At 52.1% G+C, this 20,792-nt stretch overlaps 1 protein-coding gene across 2 annotated transcripts in view; it reads right to left on the reverse strand.

The window, feature by feature from the left end:
* Nucleotides 1-20,472, reverse strand: part of AXIN1 (axin 1) — a 46,387-nt gene extending 25,915 nt beyond the window's left edge. For both annotated transcript variants that reach the window (XM_033101595.1, XM_033101594.1), the window contains exons 1-2: nt 20,169-20,472; nt 15,376-16,332 (exon numbers count right to left, since the gene is read on the reverse strand). In XM_033101595.1, coding sequence (XP_032957486.1) covers nt 15,376-16,253 — 878 coding nt within the window. In that variant the 5' untranslated portion in view covers nt 16,254-16,332; nt 20,169-20,472. The remainder of the gene's footprint in view (nt 1-15,375; nt 16,333-20,168) is intronic.
* Nucleotides 20,473-20,792: the final 320 nt, after the last annotated feature.

Genomic DNA, 20,792 nt, shown 5'->3' on the forward strand with positions numbered 1-20,792 from the left:
TGAGGATGATGCTTTCCTCTCCAGAGCATATGCACTTGACCCTGGCTGTGGCTGGGGCACTGGGAATCCCCAGCACTTTAACCTAATGTCAGGACCTGCAAGATTCTGGGCTGGGCTGCCGGTTCTTGGCGGGCTGCGTATTTCGGGCTCCCACCTCCTCCGAGGGTGGGGTAGGATCCCACAGGGCAGTTCAGGGCAAATCTCCTGCTGAGAGTAGCTACAAACACTGGGAACCGTATATATTTTTTAAATCTGACTGAAGCCTCTGGAGTGCTAGTTGGGCAGGAAGGATGGCAATCCCAGTTGGGAGAAGGTTCGGAACCCAGCGAGGTGAGCCAGAAAGTGTGGCCAACTCTTGGGCTCCGGGGGCCACGTGAGGACTGCCTGGGAGGACGGCTGTGTTGGGAAGCCACCAGGGGGCCTGGTTTTCAGCCTGTCTTTGCTGTGCTCTGACTGAGCCCCCCAACACGTGCACGCCCCAGCTCCTCATCTGGCCACCCGCCCTACCGGCACACACATAGGTGGGGTCGTGTGGACCTCCCCAGCTCAGCCTGCCCCGCTCACAGCATGTCTGCTCCCCAGGAGTCCTCGTCACGCATCTCCAGCCATCTCGGTCCCAGAGTGCCCAGGCAGGTCGGAGGATGGAGCTCTGTGCACAGACTTGCTGGCTGTCAGCTTTCTGTCGCCCAGAGAGCGTCCCGAGGATGGGTACATTAGTCAGAACCCTGCGGTCAGCAAGACACGAAAACACCCCCTCCAAGCCACACAGGCAGAAGGGGGCTTGCCACAGAAGGCACGTGGCGGGGTCTGGGGGTAACTGACAAGCCCACGGATGGCCCCTGCCTGAGCGCTGGCCTCATGCTCACAGACCAACTCCTGTCCGAGCCTAGAGCCTACCCCTGACCTCAGTGACCTCCCACCATGGCACCCCCTTCCCCACTCCCCCGTCCAGGGAAGGGGCTCCGGCACCAGAAGGGTCGGGGATGGTCACTGGGCAGACAGAATCCATGAATGCCACCCCCACTGGTTTCCAGAAAGGGAAACCGAGGGGTGTGGTTTGGACTCTGACATGTGCTGCCCTGCACCCCAGAAGAGGAGGCACACGTGGCCTTCATCGCCTCCGGGCCCAGGGGGAGCGGGCACGCACGACGCCAAGAGGGGTGAATGCAGCGTACAGCCAAGGGCTCAGTGCACAGCCGGCCCATGGCGGCCGGATCCTCTGACTCGGATGCTGCACTGACCGGCTGCCTCCCTGGGCCAGTGTCGGAGGCTGGTTCTCGGACGTGTCACCATCAGCACCAGGGCAGGGCCACCTCCCCGCCGACTCCAGGGACATCGAGTGCACCTTCCTGTTTGATCCTCCCAGGAAGGAGGGTGGAAAGGAGATCAGGAAACGCGCGCTCGTTGGAAGGAGACTCAGGCCGAAGGTACCACTTAGCAGGTGGTCATCCGGTGCTGTCTGCAGGGACGCCGCCATGGCCGCGTCACGACAGGCAGCGCCCAGCCTGACTCGCCAGCAGCACCCAGGCGGACTTTATGGGTAAACAGAAGCTTGACAAAAACAACTGAAGTAATGTCAGTGGGACCTCACAGCATGAGATCACAGCGTCACCAACCACACATTAGCCTAAGATACACAAGGTCACTTGATAACTCTTCTGACGAGACAAGTACTAATTTATACTAGAACCATAGTGACGCCTCAGTGTTACTCATTTCATCCCCACAAAACCACCGAGGGAAAGGGGCATCCCGGCTGAGCTCAGACCCCGCGGTGTTGTCATCACACTGCCCCCACCACAGGCAAGACCAGCAGTGTGTCCCTAACCTCCTCCTGCCAGAAGCAGCTTCCAGGGACGCCGCCCCGCGCCAGAGCCTCACGGAGACGCGACTGACAGCCTGCGAGCTCGAGCCCACACCTGTCGCGGCCCTGAAGGCAAACAGCTGGGCCCTGCCCAAGCCTTTGGGAAGAGGATATGCTGTACCCTCGGTCGTCAAAGCCTAGATCCCGAGATGAGGGCACGTGAACAGCTCTGTGAAAACAGCTTTGTGAAGTGTGACACAGGACCAACCGCACATAATGAAAGTATACGACGTGGTGAGCTCTGACGTCTGCCAGGAAAGTACCACCCAGCCCAAGATGCTGACCGCATCCATCACCCCGAAGTGTCCTGTGGCCCCTTGTCATTCCTCTGTCCACACCCCTTCCCCCTCCACAACGGTCACGAGAGGGTTAGTTTGTGTGTTGAGACTTCTGTATAAATGGCCTCGCACGGGGAGTCCGTGCTCCCTCTCGTCGGCGCCCTCCTCTTGGCACGTGGGTTCTGAGATCCGTGCAGGCCACTGCCTGTACCAGCAGGCGTCCCTTCTGGGCTGGGCTGGCTTCTGCGAGGCTCGTTTCTCCACACGCCTGGCTATGGCCACCTGGGGTGTCCCTAGAGTTGAAGGGTGATTATCTCCCCCAGTGACAGCCCTTCACAGCTGGCGGGACTGCCACCCTCTCTGGTCCCCTCCCCGCCCTCTCACTCTACCAACGGGAGAGCGGGGGAGTCTAGACCCAAACTTAGGGCCAGGGCTCCCCGACCAGAGCTCTTTTCCGCCGCCCTCAAAGAGCCGCAACCGAGCGAGAAGGTCGTCACCCAAACCCCAGAGACCCCGCCAGCCCTGGGACGGGGCTCTGCCCTACATCCAGGTCCGTTGTCCCTCATGTGTGACCCCAGAAGGAAGAAAGGAAGGGCCTGCTTCTCCACAAAGCAACTACCTCCGAGGGCTCTATCTTCTCACAGGACCAAAGCTTCAAAACCACAGGGAACGACCCAGACAAAGGCTCCAGAACGGTCAGGACGAGCGGTGCCTCCGACCACATAAGCCTCTGTGCCAAACGCAGGCCCGACCCACCGACAAGAGGTGCTTCTGGTTGTTTCTGAGCCGCAGAGATGTTGCCGACGTTCACACACACATACTATCACTTACAAGACAAAAATACCTTCACATCCAAAGGTCGAAAAGTTTACACTAAAACGTGTGATAGAAATGAGGCCAGTGGCTGCTATAAAAATCTCTTTTACATCCTTCCTGCAAAATCAGAAATTGGTCCTTTATGCAAACAATCAGCCAAGGTTAATAAATAGCTCCCTCCACCAGGTCCCCCCGACAAGCCTCTCCTACATCCATCGTGAGCTCTAGGTGACAGACGTGGGGTCACCGCTGGGGACAGGAACGGGTGACATCAGAGGCCGGACAGACAACTCCCACTCACCCAGGGACCACAGGGCACTCCCTGTCTCTTCGATAAGGCTCAGCGATAAGTTGGGACAGGAGATGAAAGGCTGAGGAAATGAGTCACCGCTGGCACCAGATGCAGGCTTCCTGCTTTAGCCATCATGTCACCTGTGTCCTGAGGTCACCTTGTGGCTTCACACTCCTGCAGACGTTTTATTTATTTTTATTAGACGGCTGGAACACCCTGCCCACCACTGTGAATGAGCGCTCGATTGTGCAACACATCAAAGGCCCATTATGGCCAAGATCAAACAGTAAGGCGGGAGGAAGTGTGTTCCGGGGCACGGGCCCAGCACAGGCTGGCAGGAGGGCCGCTGGGTGGCCACTCGCACTGACTCCCACCCCACCCCCTCCCCCCACCCCAGAGGCAGACAGCAGAGAATCTTGGCTCTAGAGCAGCCGTGGGGGCCACCACTTGCCAGCTACTGACCATGGGCAAGCCACCATCCCCGCCTGCAAAGTGGGATGACAACGGTCGCTTCTTCGTAAGGCCTCCGAGTGTCTTACGGACTAGCACACACGAAGCGCTTGCCAGCATGTGATACAGAGCGCTTTCAGCACAGACTGGCAATCACGGGGTCCCTCGCATCGCGTGGGAGAGAAACTGGGTGGTAAAGGCTGCAGGTCACAGCGAAATCCCACAATTCTAACTCGTTTTCTGTGAGAGTCAACACACATGCACGGAACAACAGATCTGAAGAACGCTGAAAATTATAAAGCACTATACAGAAGTCACTCGTGGAACTCACTAGTGAGAGCTCCGACATGGGGAGTTAACAAAACTAGAAACCCCGTTTCTCTCTGCTCAGTAAACACTGTACATTGAAATCAGCTTCATCCTGCTCACTACCAGCTTCTTAAATGTCAACAGAAGTCTCTTCAGGGCCCGGACTTATGCAAACGTTTCCCATTGGATTTTTAGGTTCACATGCATCTGATAAAGGGGAACTTTACGTGGTAGTGTTTAAAACGTGGGCACAAAAAATGTTTTAAAGAATATGCCATCATGAGTGTTAATGAAGTGTTCTCGTTGCAGTGACGGGGGTCAGCCTGCACCCCGCACGGCCCTCCCCTGGAGACCCCAGACCCTCACTCCAGCCTTGATACCTCAAATAAAACTCTTAACGAATTCACCAGTTCCAAAGAAGAAGTACCAATCGTACTTCACCAACTCCAATAGGCACAGTTGCAATGTACATGTAGAAGTGGCCAATTCCAACAAATTGCAGGTAATTTAGAGTACTTGACTGAGATGCTACCTACATCTACCCCCTTGAGGTCTGTCAGACCCGAGCTAGAGAACTAATTGCAGAAGACTCTGGACTCAGGTCCTTGCTGATTTCAAAATGGCACATGGCGGGTCAGACTCACAATCTTTCACAAGGGTCGAAATCAGTCAATGACCTGAAATGAGATGCAGAGGTTTATAGTTGCAAATCCAACATCCCACAAAACTCTGGTAAGGAGACCAGTTCTCCATGTGGAGGTTGCAAGACCAAAACAGTGACTTTTGAATGGCTTGTTAAAAATTAAGAAACAGACGCTTCGGAGTCTTGTCAACGTCCAAATTCTGTTCATGAAACATTATGATTTGTTCCCTTGACGTACTTCAGAAGTCACTAATTCCAAGCCTCAGGTCTGCCCTCTACTTCTCTAAACCAGCAGCGGCAGGCAGCGCTGACACTCTGTCGCAGGAAGCTCGTGTCTAGTTTCCTTGACTCTGAACTTCTGTACAGAGTCAATGCGTGAGAGAGGAACAGAAACTCTTTGGGTATTTTGTTTCTGTAAGAGTTATTTGATTTTCCTGCTTATGAGTTTCCTTTCACAGTGTTTCAAAAGGATTTTCTTTTAAAGCAGTTTCACTTTATCCAAATGGACTTCAAAGGATCACCTTATGAGAAAGCGACACAGGACCTATCAAATGGTTTTACACGTACACAGAATGCAGAGCGAAAACTGGAACAGGGACGAACCAGTGGCCTGAGCCGCTTTTACGTGCCAATCTTTTTGTTCACCGTGGAAACGTTTTATCTTTAAAGCATCTGCAACACAGCTCCACATAGCAGCACCACAGAACTTTACATTCCAAATGGAATTTCAAAGCAAATAGAAGCAAGGTGCACGTCTGACATTCCTTCGCTCTGTTCCCTGCATCCTTGGGATCTCCAGCAAGGCGTTTCTGCCGTGGGCCTCACCCCAGGAGTCAGCAGGCCCTGCCCAACACTGCTGTTTCCACGCTGCTGCGGATTGCAGAGGCCGCCTCGATGGTGCAGGTGGGAAGGGTTCCAGCAGAGGTGCACGTATGGGGGGGGGAGGGCCTTTGTTTTCTGTTCCCCCAGCAACAGTCAGTGACATGGGCTCAAACTGTCTAAATGTTTAGCCTGCTGAAGAGAGCTGGATGCTGAGCACAGCACCTCCATTCGGTGGCATGTGTACGTGTCCTGATACGCACGGGACACGTGGAGCTGAAACTACCTGCCATGTGTTTGCTGGGTGATGTTATATCCACCACGGCCCTGAGTTCACTCCTCATTCAGGCCAGTTAGTTATGTTCACCCTCTTCCCCAGTGAATTTGGTCACAAATCCATCCAGTCACTTTTGTTACATGGGGAACGGGGCAAGAATACTTACGAGGACACACTGTTTTTTTTTGTGTTTTTTTTTACTTTTTTTTTTTCCAAGTCAAGTTGTTGTCCTTTCAATCTTAGTTGTGGAGGGTGCCGTTCAGCTTCAATTGTTGTCCTTTCAATCTTAGTTGCAGGGGGCGCAGCCCACCATCCTTTGCGGGACTCGAGGAATCGAACTGGCAACCTTGTGGTTGAGAGGATGCGCTTCAACCAACTGAGCCATCCGGGAGCTCAGTGGCAGCTCAGCTCAAGGTGCCGTGTTCAATCTTAGTTGCAGGGGGCGGAGCCCAGCATCCCTTGCGGGAGTCGAGGGATTGAACCGGCAACCGTGTGGTTGAGAGCCCACTGGCCCATGTGGGAATCGAACCGGCAGCCTTCGGAGTTAGGAGCACGGAGCTCTAACCGCCTGAGCCACCAGGCCGGCCCCTATAATGTTTTTATGTGACAGAAATTGCCGTACCAGAAGTGATGTGTGACACAGCGCATTGTCATGATGGAGGATGATTGATGGCACACTTTAAAACACACCTTCTCTCAGCCGTAGCCCACACCCGACGGACGGCCCTGAACAAGCTGACACTTGTCACACACTGTGACTACGGTTTGGTGCGCCGTTTCCCATTTTGAAGATTCCCACCTTTCCCTTGGAGGGCACTTGGCAGCAGCAGTCACCGTAATTTGTGATCACACATCGCTTCTGCTACAGCAATTACTGTCCAATAAGAACATTAAGGTGTGTCCTCCTCCACCTTATTCACCGTTGGCACCGTGCGACTTCTGGCTCTTCCCCAGAGTCAAAATGACCATGAAAGGTAAAGGTTTTGAATCAATGCAGGACATGGAGGCAGCCACGACAGCGCAACTAAAGACACTCCTGAAAGAGGACTCCCAGAACTGCTTCAGGAAGTGGCAAGAACGATGGGAGAAGTGCATTCGAAGCAAAGGCGAGTATTTGAAGGGGATTAATGGCATAAATGGAAAATTTTAAGTAATAAATTTTTCATTCATTTAAATAGTCACCATATTTCTTTGATCACACCTCGTACACAGAACTGCAGAGAAATTAGTGAAATTAGTGAACTGAAGAGAAATTAGTGAGCGGATAGATAGGGCTGGAAAACACCCATCCTGAAGCATAGTGAGGAAGAGAAGGACGCAAAGCATGAAAAGGCTTAGAAAGAAGAAAGGTCTAACATATGAGTAACTGCAATCCCAGCAGGAAAAAGGAGAGAGAGAGAGAGAAAACAGAACAGGTGCAACATGGGAAGCGCTACTAACTGAGAACTTGCCAAAATTCACAAAAACCAAGCCACAGATTCAAAAAGCATATCAAACCTCAAGCAAGATAAACACACATGATGTAAAACTTCAGTAGTTTTACTAAAGAAAAAGAGACATCTTTACATTGGCATCAAAAAAACGACCAATTATCTTTGAATGTGAAGCAGTAAGACTGACACTTGACTTCTCCACAGAAACAGTGGTGGCCAGAAGATAATGGAAGGACATCGGAAACACTGAAAGGAGACTGCTCACCTACAGTTCTGAACCCATCAGGAGCAGTCTTCACGTGTTAAAGAAAAACAGACATTTCAGGCGGTCAAAAACTAAGAACTCATCACCAGCAAATCTACACCAACAGAAAGACTAAAAAGAGTTCCACCTGTAGAAGAAAAATGATCCCAAATGAGAGCTTAAGAAGCGGGAAGGAATAAAAAGAAACGGAATGGGTATATACTGAGTAAATCTAAATGATTATTAACGGTATAAAACTAATGATTGTATCTTGTGGGATTTAAAATGCACACACAAATAAAATCATCAGTTAACTGCAAAAAGAGCAATGGGGCAGGTAATTACTGTAAATTTAACCCTAAGTGTTTGCATTGTCTGGTGAGTGATGAAAGAACCAACTTAACATTCTACTTGAAGTGGCCAAGGATCCATGTTGTAATCTTTAGAGTAACCACTTAGTAGGACATAAGTAGTACATACGTGTGTAACAAGCTATTACAGAAGGTGAAATTTGAGTAATAAAAAATATTCTATGGGGTGGCCGGTTAGCTCAGTTTAGAGCGTGGTGCTGGTAACACCAAGGTTGCAGGTTCGATGCCCACATGGGTCACTGTGAGCTGCGCCCTCTTTACAAAAAAAAAAAAAAAAAAAAAGTTATATTAATCCAAAAGAAAGCAGGGAAGGAGAGCTAAGAGGTGGAACAAACAGAACATAAATACTAAGAAATAGCTTTAAATCCAAATATATTAGTAATTATGTTAAATATAAATCAGCCAAATATGCCAATTAAAAGTAGATTAATACGGATTTTAAAAAATAACTGGATACATCTTATAAGAAAAATAACTTAAATATAAGAATATAGAAACATTGAAAGTAAAAGATTGGAAAACAAGTAAATCACACAAATACTAATAAACAAAAGTTGGTTACCTATACCAATATCAAAGTAGACTTTAAAGCTAGAAAGCATTATTAGATATAAAGAGACATTTTGTAATAATAAAAAGGTCAAAACACAAGAAATACATACATATATATATGTGAATATATATATATATACACACACACACACACACACACATATATAACATATAAAACACTCAAAATTTGTATGCATGTAAACTACGGATTCAAAACACATAAAGCAAAACCTGACAGAAATAAAGCAAGAAACAGTCACGCAGAATCACAATGGAAGATTTTCACCAATTTTCACCCATACATTCAGCCTCGACATGCAGCAGCAGTGGCACGATGGAAACAAATAGGCCATCGCTTGTTTCTGTACACTGAATAAGAGGAATCCCAATCTCTTACTTAGTCTGATTTTTTAAAAAATTAATTACCTACTTCTTAATCAAAAGTGGGAAGGCAACACAGCGGTGGCTACTGGCAGGACTATAAACCAGGACGTACACAGACAGGACCCGAGAGGATGACGTGACGCTGCGGCCCAAAGGCACAAAGCCATCCAAGCCCAAGTCTCCAAGTCTCGCAAGTACTTTCTAAGAGCCAGAGCCACTCCAGTTCAGCGTGTGTACCAAGAGCAGCCCGGCAAGGCACTATCATAAGCCAGGGGACATGTGCGGCCTCTTTGAAGGCACTGAAGCAGTATGGAGGCCAGCCCCCGTCCCAGGAAGGGAATGAAGAGATTTCCTGAGTTGTTTCCTCAAACCCTTTCTGGAATTACAGGCTCCGAGAAGACCCTGCGTGGCTCACAAAACCGTGCATTCGGACTGACGTGACAAAGGGGAAAAAGAAAGCAACGCTGATTTTCTCCTACACACACGAGGATGCAGCTTCCAGCTGGTCGTGGATTGAAAAAAGAATTATGAGTCGGCCTTTCTCTCCTAACTGAACTGCCACTATGCAGCCAAATGCCGTGTTTCCAATAACTGCGGGGTAAACTGCTATCCACGGAGTCAGGGTTCTAGGAAAGAGGAACAGAGCCTGTGAGTGTGAATCCGATTCAAACCTCTGCGACGCTGAGTGGCGCCCAAACCTGACAACAGGCTGGGCAGCAGGCAGCTGACCTCTGGGCACGGCTCGGTTCCAAGCACCGGACAGGAACGCACGCGTGCGCTGGCCGCCGAGCACACCGGCCCCACGCCCTCCTGAAACAGCTGTTCCAAGCCGGAGCCCTGAGCAGCATGGTCCACGCGAAGGGCCTTGCTCAACATTTGCTGGTCTGCTCTCTGCCAGCGCTTCTCTTTCATAAGCCCACAGACACAAGGACCCAGGCGAAGAGGCCTCCCTATTCCAGAATGTTTCCGTCTGCTGGCTAGCCGCAGATAATTTCCTGGCCTGTGTTGAAACCTGTCAGACACCATGGAGTTTTATGGGACTAAAGCAGAGAAAAAGTATTTTTCGACTCTCCCGTAACCAGTTTTAAACATTTTAATGGCCAGTCCTACGCCCTGACAGGAATAAAAGATGCCCGTGGCCTGCTGCTGCCGCTGTGACAGAAGCCATCACAGGCACGTTGGTGCTATTGGAGGAGCCTGAGGCTGACTCCAGAGGTGACGGGAAGTCCCAGCAAAGGACGCTGGGATGAGACTTGCATTGAACAGACCGTCTTGGTGCTGTGGAGAGAAGAGTCCGAGGCAGAGACCCAGCCAGAAGGTTCTGCGGTGGTCTCGGAGGAGATGATGGGAGCCAGAGCGCACAGTGAGAGCAGAGGGATTCGACACGCGTGGGAGGGGGAGCCGGAACCTGCTGCTGCACTGGACGTGGGGTCAGCAAAGCAGGGATCCGGGGCTTTGGGCTGATCTGGGAGATGGTGGTGCCGCTTCTGGACGGAAGGATGACAAGAGGAACAGGCTTGGGGTGGGGAATTAATACGTCTCGCTTTGAGGAAATAATGATTATTAAACTATGAATGTGTCATTCTCTACCCTACCTTGGAAACCATTTGTAACCCAGATGCTAACTTCACCAACATCTAGCAAACCACTACTTTCAGTTGATGAAGATGATGAAGACGAAGAAGCAACAGCAGCACAGCAAGAGCCGAAATGTAATGAGCACCTGCTGCGTGCAGGCACCACCTGGTCGAAGCCCCGCCCCCCCAGGTGGTGGTACCTCTCGGAACCTCCATGACAACCTCATTTGGCCCGTTTGGCCCCTTCATCCTCCCCCCTTTACAGATAAGTACAGAAAGGTATAGCAGCACCCCCCAAGTCACACAACCCAAAGGCTCACTGCACAAGACAGCGCCAAGCGGAAAAATCAAGCGAGGGTCATCAGGTTCAACTGCCACGCTTCATGTTCTCCCCCCGCAGCCAGCAAGGGGAGTGAGAAAATTCCTGAAGTCTTGTCTCGAGCACCCCCAGTGGCATACTACGCCTTGTCGGGAACTGTCACCTTCTTTGGGATTCAGTTATAAGAATTCATCTAGTGGGACAAGTCACCCATCTGGAAGGTGAGAAGGGAACAGCAGCAGCGCCATGCTCTCTCCCTAAGCTTCGTGCCCCCCATCTAGAGGAGCTACAAGCACAGCAGTAGAAGGAGACGGGGGAGGCTGTGGGGAGAACCAGACCTTAACACTGAGCTGCCTTCCAGCACAAAAGGCCTAAAAATCGACAGTGAGAAGAAGAAGGCGCCAGAGGGCAATCAAACAGGCTCACTATTAACAAGTGTGTCCAGAGACACCCCCAGCCCCAGCCTGGGCACGCTCCACCCTGTTGACGTGGAGCCCCCTGCGGCCGACGTCCTTCCCCAAAGCCACCCCCCGAGCCCCCCTCCATCAAACGCCCATAAGAAACCCCAAATCCATCTTACTTTTCTGCCTTCCATATGAAACTGTACACATTCTTTTTACATTTCTTCTCTTGACCTTTGAAGCCGTTACCAGAAATACAGTCGATACACCAACAAACAGGACAGTGCCTCCAACTCTGAGGGGACCCCGGAAAGCAAGGGCTGCTCACCCACCCTTTCAAGGACCCCCACGTCGCCGAGTTGCTCCTGCCGTGAACGGCATCCACGGTCCCCTCTCTGGCCACAGCCATGACACCGGCCCTGAGCAGGAGCGCCTCCCTGGGCTGGCCCACCAGGAAGACGCAAGAACATATCCTCCGAGACCCTGTCCTTGGGGAACTTCTCAGCCAATGAGGGCCGTGAGGGCCGTAAACAGATATGGAAATCCTTTGCTGATGTCAGACGTCAACTCCCGAAATGCGGGCGGCTGAAGGGCTGAGGGAGACGGACTGGCTTCAAGCCTGACCAAGCCCAGCCCTCGAATGAGCAGGCCCTGGAAGCGCCCGCAGGCCAACCTTTTGAGGAGTAAAACCTGAACCTGCCAACTAATGTCTTCCAGCCCCCGGGCCCTAAGGCCAAATCATTAAGTAAGTAAAGAGCCAAAACACCTGCATCAACATCAGAGGCCCTCTTGCCAATTCACACCCATTAAAATGGTGGGTGTGAACCAACCAGTTATGTTCAAAGTCCCACTGCTCATGCGCGGGAACAACTAGAACATCTTCCACACACAGAACGGAGCGCAAGGGAACTTGTCATCCCTTGGCCCAGGGGCTCAAAACGACCGCAGGTGAGTAGGATACATGCAGAAAAAGGTCAGGGCATGCGCCACTGTTTTCTCCGTTTTGACAGAGACCGAAATAAAAGACTCAGTTACCTTTTCTGAAGTCGGCTGTAGGAAACACAGCCATGTGCACACAGAAAGCCAGTGAGGACCCCACTCGGCCTCTATCAGGGTGCCTGGAGCACCCATGGCTGGTACAGGGAGAATGAACACCACCAGCCAGCACAATCGGAGCGGCCCACGGTCTAGAGCCCGTGGAGCCGGGAGCTGTAGGTCCAGGACGCCCGCAGGTATGGCCTAGACAGGGCCCTCCCGACACACCCTCCATGCAGCACCCACACTTAGAGAGGCCCTGCCGTCCACAAGGGAAACGCATCCCCTACCAACAGGACTGGTGTGTCGCCTCCTCTTTGCAGCAGGTGCTCGCGTGCTGCCTCGTCCGCACCCAGCCTGCTTTTCCCTTTTCCATTAACCCCGCTCTCCCTCTGGAAGACCACTGCCCCCCGTTTGGGAGCGGCGAGGCTGTCTGGGTGGGGCACCCCTCTTCCTTCTGGGGTGATCTACTTGGTTTAAGCCCAGGAGAACAGTCTCCAGCCCATAGACAATGACGCTGGGAGGGGCAGCACCTCGTACCAGCCACTCAGAGCAAACTGCAGGACCCTCCTCCAATGCTGGGGGCAGCGTTTGTTTACAAAACAAGGGAGCCCAGAGCCGAGGTAGTTGGTCAGCCGCTGCCAACACAAGGGCGCCAACCTGAGCGCAGAGCTGGCCACAGGAAGGTGGTGGCAAAAAAGCGTTAAGAAACGGGACAGTTTCTTACAAAACTAAACGTGTCCTCAACCATGCGATCCAGCAGTAGTTTCCTTGTATTTGGTATTTACCAAAAGGAGGCAAAAACTTACATCCACACAAAAACCAAAGGATGTTAACAGCAGCTTTATTCATAATTGCCAAAACTTGGAAGCAACCAAGACATCCTTCAGTAGGTGATGGATACGCAAACTTGTGGTCCACCCAGACAATGGATTATTTATTATTCAGCACTAAAAAGAAATGAGCCATCGAGTCCCGAAAAGACATGGAGGAAACTAAAACGCACGTTCCTAAGTGAAAGACGCCAGTATGAAAAGGCTACATCCTCTATGATTCCAACAACAGGATGGCCTGAAAGAGGCAAAACTATGGAGACAAGAAAAAGATCAGTGTTTGCCAGGGGCTGAAGCAGAGGAAAGGATGAAGAGACGGAGCAAGGGATGCTTAGAGTGGTGACAACACTCTGTATGAGACCATCACGGTGGATACATGTCATTAAACGTTTGTCCAAACCCACAGAATGGACACCACCAAGACCCAACCCTCGTGCAAACGACAGGCTGTGGAGAAATTACGTGTCGCTGCAGGTTCACTAGTTGCAACAGATATACTGCTCTGGTGGGAGATGTCGCATTACAAGGGGAGAAGCTGTGCACGTGGGGGGCCCGGGGGGGATAATGGGGAACCTCTGCAACTTCCTTTCAGTTTGGCCTGTAACGTCAAACTGCTCTAAAAAAACAAAGTCTTTAAAAGCAAAATGTCTGGAATCCAGGTCAAACCACACCTGAAGTTGGCCCTGCCTCTCGACTGTTCATTTATCCGTGTCAGCCAATCCCGTTCTCTGTTTAAGCCGGGTGGGCTGGATCTCCTGTGCCGTCCAACCCAGTTCATCCTAAATGCACCCCCCGCAGGACAAGGGAAATGTGCTGGACTCCAACCCGTCAGGGCTCATGAACGATGACCCCAAGGAGATCCCCCACCCACAAAACTACCACAGGCAACCTCGAGTGCGAGTGTTGGGTCGAAGACAGGTGGCCTGAGGGCCACGCTCCCTCTGCCACCAGCAGCTCCAGGACAGGCAAGTTAGAACCAAATGTGCCGCATTCCTTAGCAGGGGAAACGCTATCAGACAGGCGAAGCCAACGGATTCTATTAATTTGATAGCAAGGGTTACATATCACAAATAGAACAAACCCAAGAAAGAAAAGGCAGAGACGCTGTTCAGAGCCCCAAAACTGAAAAGCCTACAGACGGGGGCTGGTTAGGACAGAGAGGGGCAGCTCTCAGGAATGTTTTACATGAGAAATCAGAATTGAGCTCCGTTTTTTTCCTGAAGCCCAGGCCTCCAATTTAATCCCATCTTAAAATGGTTCTAATCAAATATGAAAACTTTCAGGAGAGGTTGTAAAAACTGTCAGTTACTAGCCTTCTTTAACAGGATAATTTTATGACATATGCTGTTTGAAAAAGCTTGCTAAATCACTAGCACTTAGCTCAAGACAGTGAACAAAAAGGCACACAAAAAATTACCTCCAACAGTGTATCTTGAATCATCACTTAAATGAAAGGACATTCAAACCTTAGAAATGTTTAATCCTGTGTTTATTAGCAAGTAGCCAATTTCTCTGCCACAGTAGGCTTGAAAGTGATCCGGGTTTTTAATAACCCTACGGGGCAGCCCCAGCACCTGGGGATGTATTTTCAGACTCGATCAAATGAGCGGGTGACACGAATCCCAGACTTTCCAAGTTTCCCAGGCAGGAGTCTCCAGGACTGACTACAGGGAAATGAGTGGGAAACCCAAGTGGCCTGCTAACATGCGCAAGAGGCTCCAACTCACTGCCAAACAAATCTCCAGTCACCACAGAAGGGATTACCAAGGAAAGAGAATGAAGAAACCGGTTTCCAAAGCTGTCCCAACTTCTTGATAGCACTTCACGCCTTTGAAGCTGCCTATGTGCCTACACGCCAAGGCTGCCATCCCAACTTCGAATGCCCCTGGGCAACTAGGAGCTGACTACACAATAGCACTAACTCATTTTGTTGCCAGGGAGAAACGGTCCAATATTAGAAATGCAACCACAGCCACAGAAATCCCCCAAGTGCTCGGACAACCTGTTGCATAGCTGCCTCCCCACCACTTCTCAACCGCTAGGAAGAATCTTCGATCATTATAAAAAGCCATGATCCAGAATCCTCTAGGTATTGATGCATTTAAACGTCCACACCTCCCTTTATGAAGCCAAAAGGCTTAGTTAGGTCTACCAGGTACATCCACCTTCTATGCAAGAGGATCCAAATTGCACTGCTAAAAAGTCAAGTGTAAATGGCATGACTTCTAAGAAGTCCAATGTACCCGATGACTTACAAAGCCATATATTTTCGTCTGTTCTTGGTGAAAGTATCCTCAACACACAAATATCAAAAACATCTAATGACAAGTGTGAGTGAGAACTAACCCCACACCTCACCCCCGGCAGCAGGGGAGACCCACTTGGGGCTGAGAGACCACTCCTCACCCACACCTTTCCTTGCCAGTGCTCCAGCTCTCAGAGGTGAGCATAGAAACAGCCGCCTCGTGTCTGACTCACCTGAATTCTCTGCCTTCGCTGTACCGTCTACTTGAGGAGGCCCGCGGGGCGGCCGTCTCCAGGAGCAGCTTCTGCGTGAGCCTGCCGGGGGGAGCAGGGTCTCTGCCATCGTCTTCGTCTACGTCTTGGTCACATTTCCATTCCTCGTCTTCGTTCAGAGTGGGCAGGTAGCCAGGGACGCCCTTCCCGGTCCCTGAGCCGGAGCTCTGGTCGCTACAGAGCTTCGGGCTCTCCGAGCCTGTCCGCGTGTATTCCAAATAAATATCGGACTTGAGGAACGAGGGGTAAGTATTCTCCTCCATGGTGGACTGGATTTCCGTCTGGGCCTGATCAAACATCGCAGGGTCAATCAGCTGCTTCATGATGCAGTCCTTGATGAAACTCTTGGTGGCCGGCTTGGTTTGCCTCGACACGATGCCGTTGTGATCGAGGATGTACTTCCGGTAAATAGCTTTGGCCAGCTTCAGCCTCTTCTCCTCGTTGGAGTCACAGGGCTCCAGTTTCCGGAAGCCGCTGCAGGCAAACCAGAAGTCCAGCAGGTCGGCACAATCCTCCTGCTTCAGGAAAGTCCTAAATAGGTTTATGCCATCTTGATCGTCTAGCAAGGAGTGTAATGACTCAGCCCACTTCAAGTACGGTGGGGTGGGTGAAGCGCTGCCCTCAGGCTCGTACCCCAGGTCCAGATCTGAGCGCCTTGGCGTGGCTGTGGAAGTCTCACCTTTAATCCCAACACCTTTCCCGGAGCAGAAGCTGTGGCTGACGGGCCTGGGGTCTGTGGACACCAGTTCACCCTCCTCACCAGGCACTGGGGGTCTGGGGGCATCTTCGGTGAAACTTGTTCCGAGGTCCAAGGGGAAACCCTGCTCTTGAATATTCATTTTGAGACTGCGTCAATGAACAATGAGCGCTGCACCCTAATACACCAGTACTTATAGCTCCAAAGGGAATCAATCTGTCCTGTTGAAACCATTAAGAGGACAAGCATTAGGAAAGGTGGGTCCATGGACACATGACCACAGAGGTTTTTCTCAAGACAAGACTCGCAGTGATGCCCTCCCACTCAAACTCAACGCTAGCAATTCAGTTTAAATTTGCACTCTTTCATCACAAGGTTTGTGCGGTATTAAAACAATTTCTGGAAACTTGTACAACTGCAGGAACATCTTTGGTGCTAAGAAATGGGTGCCCAGAACAGACAATCCCGCTCCCCTCACGCGTCGTTCCACACAGACCAGCAGCCTGGGGACCTCCCATCTCAGCCACAGAGCTGAGTACCCAGTCCTCCTCTGCACGCTCCAGGGAGGCAGGAGAAGTGGGAGAACGAAAGGTGCTGCCAGTCCTCCTAGTTGTTCAAACTTGGGTGGGAGCGACCCCTCACCTGTGGGATGATGGTGGCCACGCCACCTGCCCCACAGGTTCACTGTGATATTCAGATACAGAAAGGACAGCACGTCACGTACCATTAGACTGGGGGTCGTGCCTGCTCCCCACATTCTGCAGGCCCACAGCCACCGTGCTTTCTGCTACCTCCCCCCCCCAATTCACACTGGGTATGCCTTGCGTGTGCAAACACACAGTGAATTGTTGTTCTAACTCTCAACACACGCCTTAAAGAGCAGTGGATTGTGGGTCCCCTTCAGCATCTTCAAGCGAGTGATCAAAGGACACTACCCACAAGCACACGCACGGGAGCCTTCTCACGTCAGCAATCGGAAAACTGCACTTGACCTTTAAAACCTTGCTTGGAAGGAAAGTGTCCTCCTGATGGCAAATGGCAATGGAGAACTCTGAGGAACAGAGAAGGGATGGGGGAAAAAAAATGAAATCCAACGCAATTATACCTTTTAGCTAAGGAAGCATACAGCTCACAGGATTTAACTCCGTAAGCTGAAAACCAAATTGCCCACCCGCTTAGGGGTCACGGAACCATCGGCTTTGTTGCTGCTGCTGCTGCTACAAGCCTGCGTTGGGTGTGAGGGGGGACTGGCCTGGACCAGACGCCCATGGTCTCAGGGCCTCCCTGCCACTTCCAACAGGCGCGCACGGAGCCCACAAGCTTGGGCGATGCCTCCCAACCTGGCCAAGGGGGTGACTGCAACACAGCCTGCCACGAGGGAAGTGGTGTGCCCAGAAGTGGGCCGGAGACAAGCATGTCAGGTCCAAAGTGCCTGGAGCACTGAACAAGCCGGAGGAAGCAAAATAAAGTACTAACACAAAGGGGGGCTCTCCCTGGCCACCACGCCACACTCTGGGGCCTGGCCTATGAGGAATCCCCCGCCACATCTGCATTCTCACTCGGCGTCCAACTTCACCTGCCAGCAGCTCCTGATGGCTAGAAGTGAGAAGCTTCCAGAGATGGAGGCTGGGTCACAATTACGTGCACCCAGTGACATTTCTGCGGCTAATGACTTCTTATGAAAACTACTGGGTAGGCTGTAATCTCAGCCTCAGCAGGAACAGCCTGTTTCTTAAGGTCAAGGATGGTGGGCTGTGGCGCCCTGCTGCTCATGGACCACTCCGACTGCAAAGTCACTTTCTTGGAGCACCATCAACATGGAATGAGTACCTGTGATGTCTCAGCCCCACCCCAGCTTGTGAATGTCTCATGTCCTCTTGTCCCGGATACCAGAGGGCCTGTACCCGGCCCCCGGAGCCGGATCCTTAGAGATACTCTGCAGTTAATCAGCCTTGAGAAAGAACCAAGTCACTGTGTTAGAACGACAGGCTCATTATGAATCACTGTCACTTTCTCTTAAGGTGCTTTATGACGTCTTTGTCAATTATTTGTGGCAGCCTGATTTAAACATTTTCTGCAGGACCCACAGCACCTGGCACAAGGTCTGGCGACTAACGGGCACTAATAAATATTTAATTCCTTGACATAAAGGAAAATGACACTTGCTACAGATGCTGAACTACTGTGCCATACAAAGAGCAGTCAATTCAAGATCTAGCCCTTTATGACCAAACTGCGGCTGTCTTAAGACTTACATTTTAATTCACGTGTGAACCAGTCCCTCTAATCATTTTAAATGATTTTTCATTGCTCAGAAAAAACATTCCTTATAAATCATATCTGTTTTTGGCTGTCCACTGACAGAAGACCTTTGGTGTCTCTGGAAGCACATGAACAAACTTCCCAGATCACTGACGTTATTGAAATGTGCTCCGATTCCCGCAAGCTCCGGGTTTCCACAGAGAAGTACATCAAACATTTAGTGTACACACACACACAAATCACACATAAAGCAGTTACATTAATTCAGGTCAGAGTCAAATGCCCACAAGCACTGAATCTGGCCAATAGCGTGTAACCACCATCAATAAAAGGGTTCCATAAAAGGAATCCATACAACTGATACCACATTTAAAGTCTCCTTTAGTCACTGCCAAGACATAACCCCTGGGTACCACGGCAGCCAGCTCAATGCTATAGATGTGTATATATTTATTTGACTCAAATATAACTTTTGATTTATGTGGAGTGTGGAAGCGTCAGCAATTAAACTCTTGAAGGGCTAAGGGCTACAGTTTTGCATATAAACCATTCCCCCGTGACTTAAATTCTTAATGACCCATGTAAATCCCCAAAATCCACTTAGCTTTTCTGAAACTAGGAATCCAAGAAACACCAACACCTGCTGAAAAGCAAACAGGAAACACTACTGTATTTTATATGCTTTCTCATCTTTGTTCCCGAACAGAAGTTCTTAAAAGCGAAACCCTGACGCTGCTGACTATCTTGAGAGGTCAGGTTTAGACTGTGTGTTCTCCAAAACAGGGCCTGTGGGTCCCAGTCTGCCTGAGATTCGCCCTAAAGAAGCAGAGAACATACGTGTGAGCAAAAAAGAGGGGCCGAGCTGCACAGTAAGAACTTTTTATGAATTATCTGAGAGGTGAGCTGAGAAAAATCCCCAGAGAATTATTTTTCTCTCCACTGTCCTCTATGCTAAAAGTTTCACTGTCCTGGTCATACAGCTCTGGTTTCGTGGGGGGCTGAATTCCAAAAGGTGGTGTGAACGTAGAATTGAAGACCCATACCCAAGAGATAGTTTGGGGGACAAAGCATCACCCTGGAAGATGACAGCCATTCAGAGAAGCCAGACAGCCGGGGCCCAGTCTCAGGCACCTTCCTTGGGTTTCAGGCTCCTTCAGTCCTACTTTTTGCTGGGAATAGCAGAACAGGACGCGCCACTACCCAGCCTCTCTCTAGAACCCCTGCACACAATGTCTGGCCCCAGCAGCTCCTTTGCACCCCACCCACACCCTGAAACATGCCCAAGGCTCACAAACCACCGCACGCACGCAGCACCATGCCATCCAACACACCAACCAGCTGCACACCCCAGACCCCTCGAGGAGGACCCCCCCAACCGCTTCTCAGAATCCTAGGTCTTCACCTAGAGCAAGAGTCTGCCCTTTCTGAACCAAACCCGGCACTCTTCATCCCAATGTCACTGGCCCTCGCCTTCCACATCCCCTGCTAGCACCCCCGTCTGACACACCTGCTCTCACAGCCTCGGTCCCCACGCATCTTCCTCGCCTATCACCGCGGTCTGCACAGCCTCCATGCACTCCTGCACGCCTCCCCTCACACACTCGGGGCCCGCACGGCCTCCCCTCACCCGCCCTCGGTCCGCACAGCCTCCCTTCACACGCTCCCAGCCCGCACCCGCCGAGCCCCTCTTCCGGGTCCCGCGCCCAGCCCGCCCGGTCCGGCCTACGCGGCCTACAATGGGCGGACGGACTGGCCCGCGCCCCTCAGGAATGCGCGCTCTGCCCGCACTACTCACCCGCGCGCGGCGGCAGCGGTGGCAGGGCCCCGGGCCCGACTCCCGGAGCGGCGCGGCGCGGCACGGCCCATGCGCTCAGCGGCGGGGCGACGGGCAGGACGGGGCGGGGGCGCGGCCCGGGGCGGCCCCCATCGCGGCGGCGGCGCGGCGGCCCGGAGGCGGGCGCAGGCAGGCCGCGAGGGCGCCGCCGAGGCCGGCCGCCCGCTCTCACCGGCCTGCTCCGCGGGGACGCGGCTCCGGCCCAACTCCGGCCGGTCCTGCGGCGGCGGCCGCGATCGCTTCCCCGAGCGGGGAGCCGGAGCCCAGAGCGCCGAAGCCCAGGCCGGAGCGCCCCCGCCGGCGCCGCCCGGAAGTGCGGGGGCGGGGCCGGGGCTTGGGGCGGGGCCAGGACGTGGGGCGGAGCCCCGAGCGAGGGAAGGGCCGACAGCGTGGGGCGGGACCGGGACTTGGGGTTGGCCGAGAACGTGGGGGAGAGGCCGAAATCGTGAGGGCGGGGCCGAGGGTGGGAGCCGGGCCGAGAGCGGGAGCCGGGCCGAGAGCGCAAGACGGAGCCGGAGCGCACCGATAAGGCGAAGAGCATCGGGTAGGACCTCGAACGTGGGTTTGAGGCCTGGGACGTGGAGG

This window comes from Rhinolophus ferrumequinum, assembly GCF_004115265.2.
Source record: "Rhinolophus ferrumequinum isolate MPI-CBG mRhiFer1 chromosome 15 unlocalized genomic scaffold, mRhiFer1_v1.p scaffold_54_arrow_ctg1_1, whole genome shotgun sequence".
Lineage (NCBI taxonomy): Eukaryota > Metazoa > Chordata > Mammalia > Chiroptera > Rhinolophidae > Rhinolophus > Rhinolophus ferrumequinum.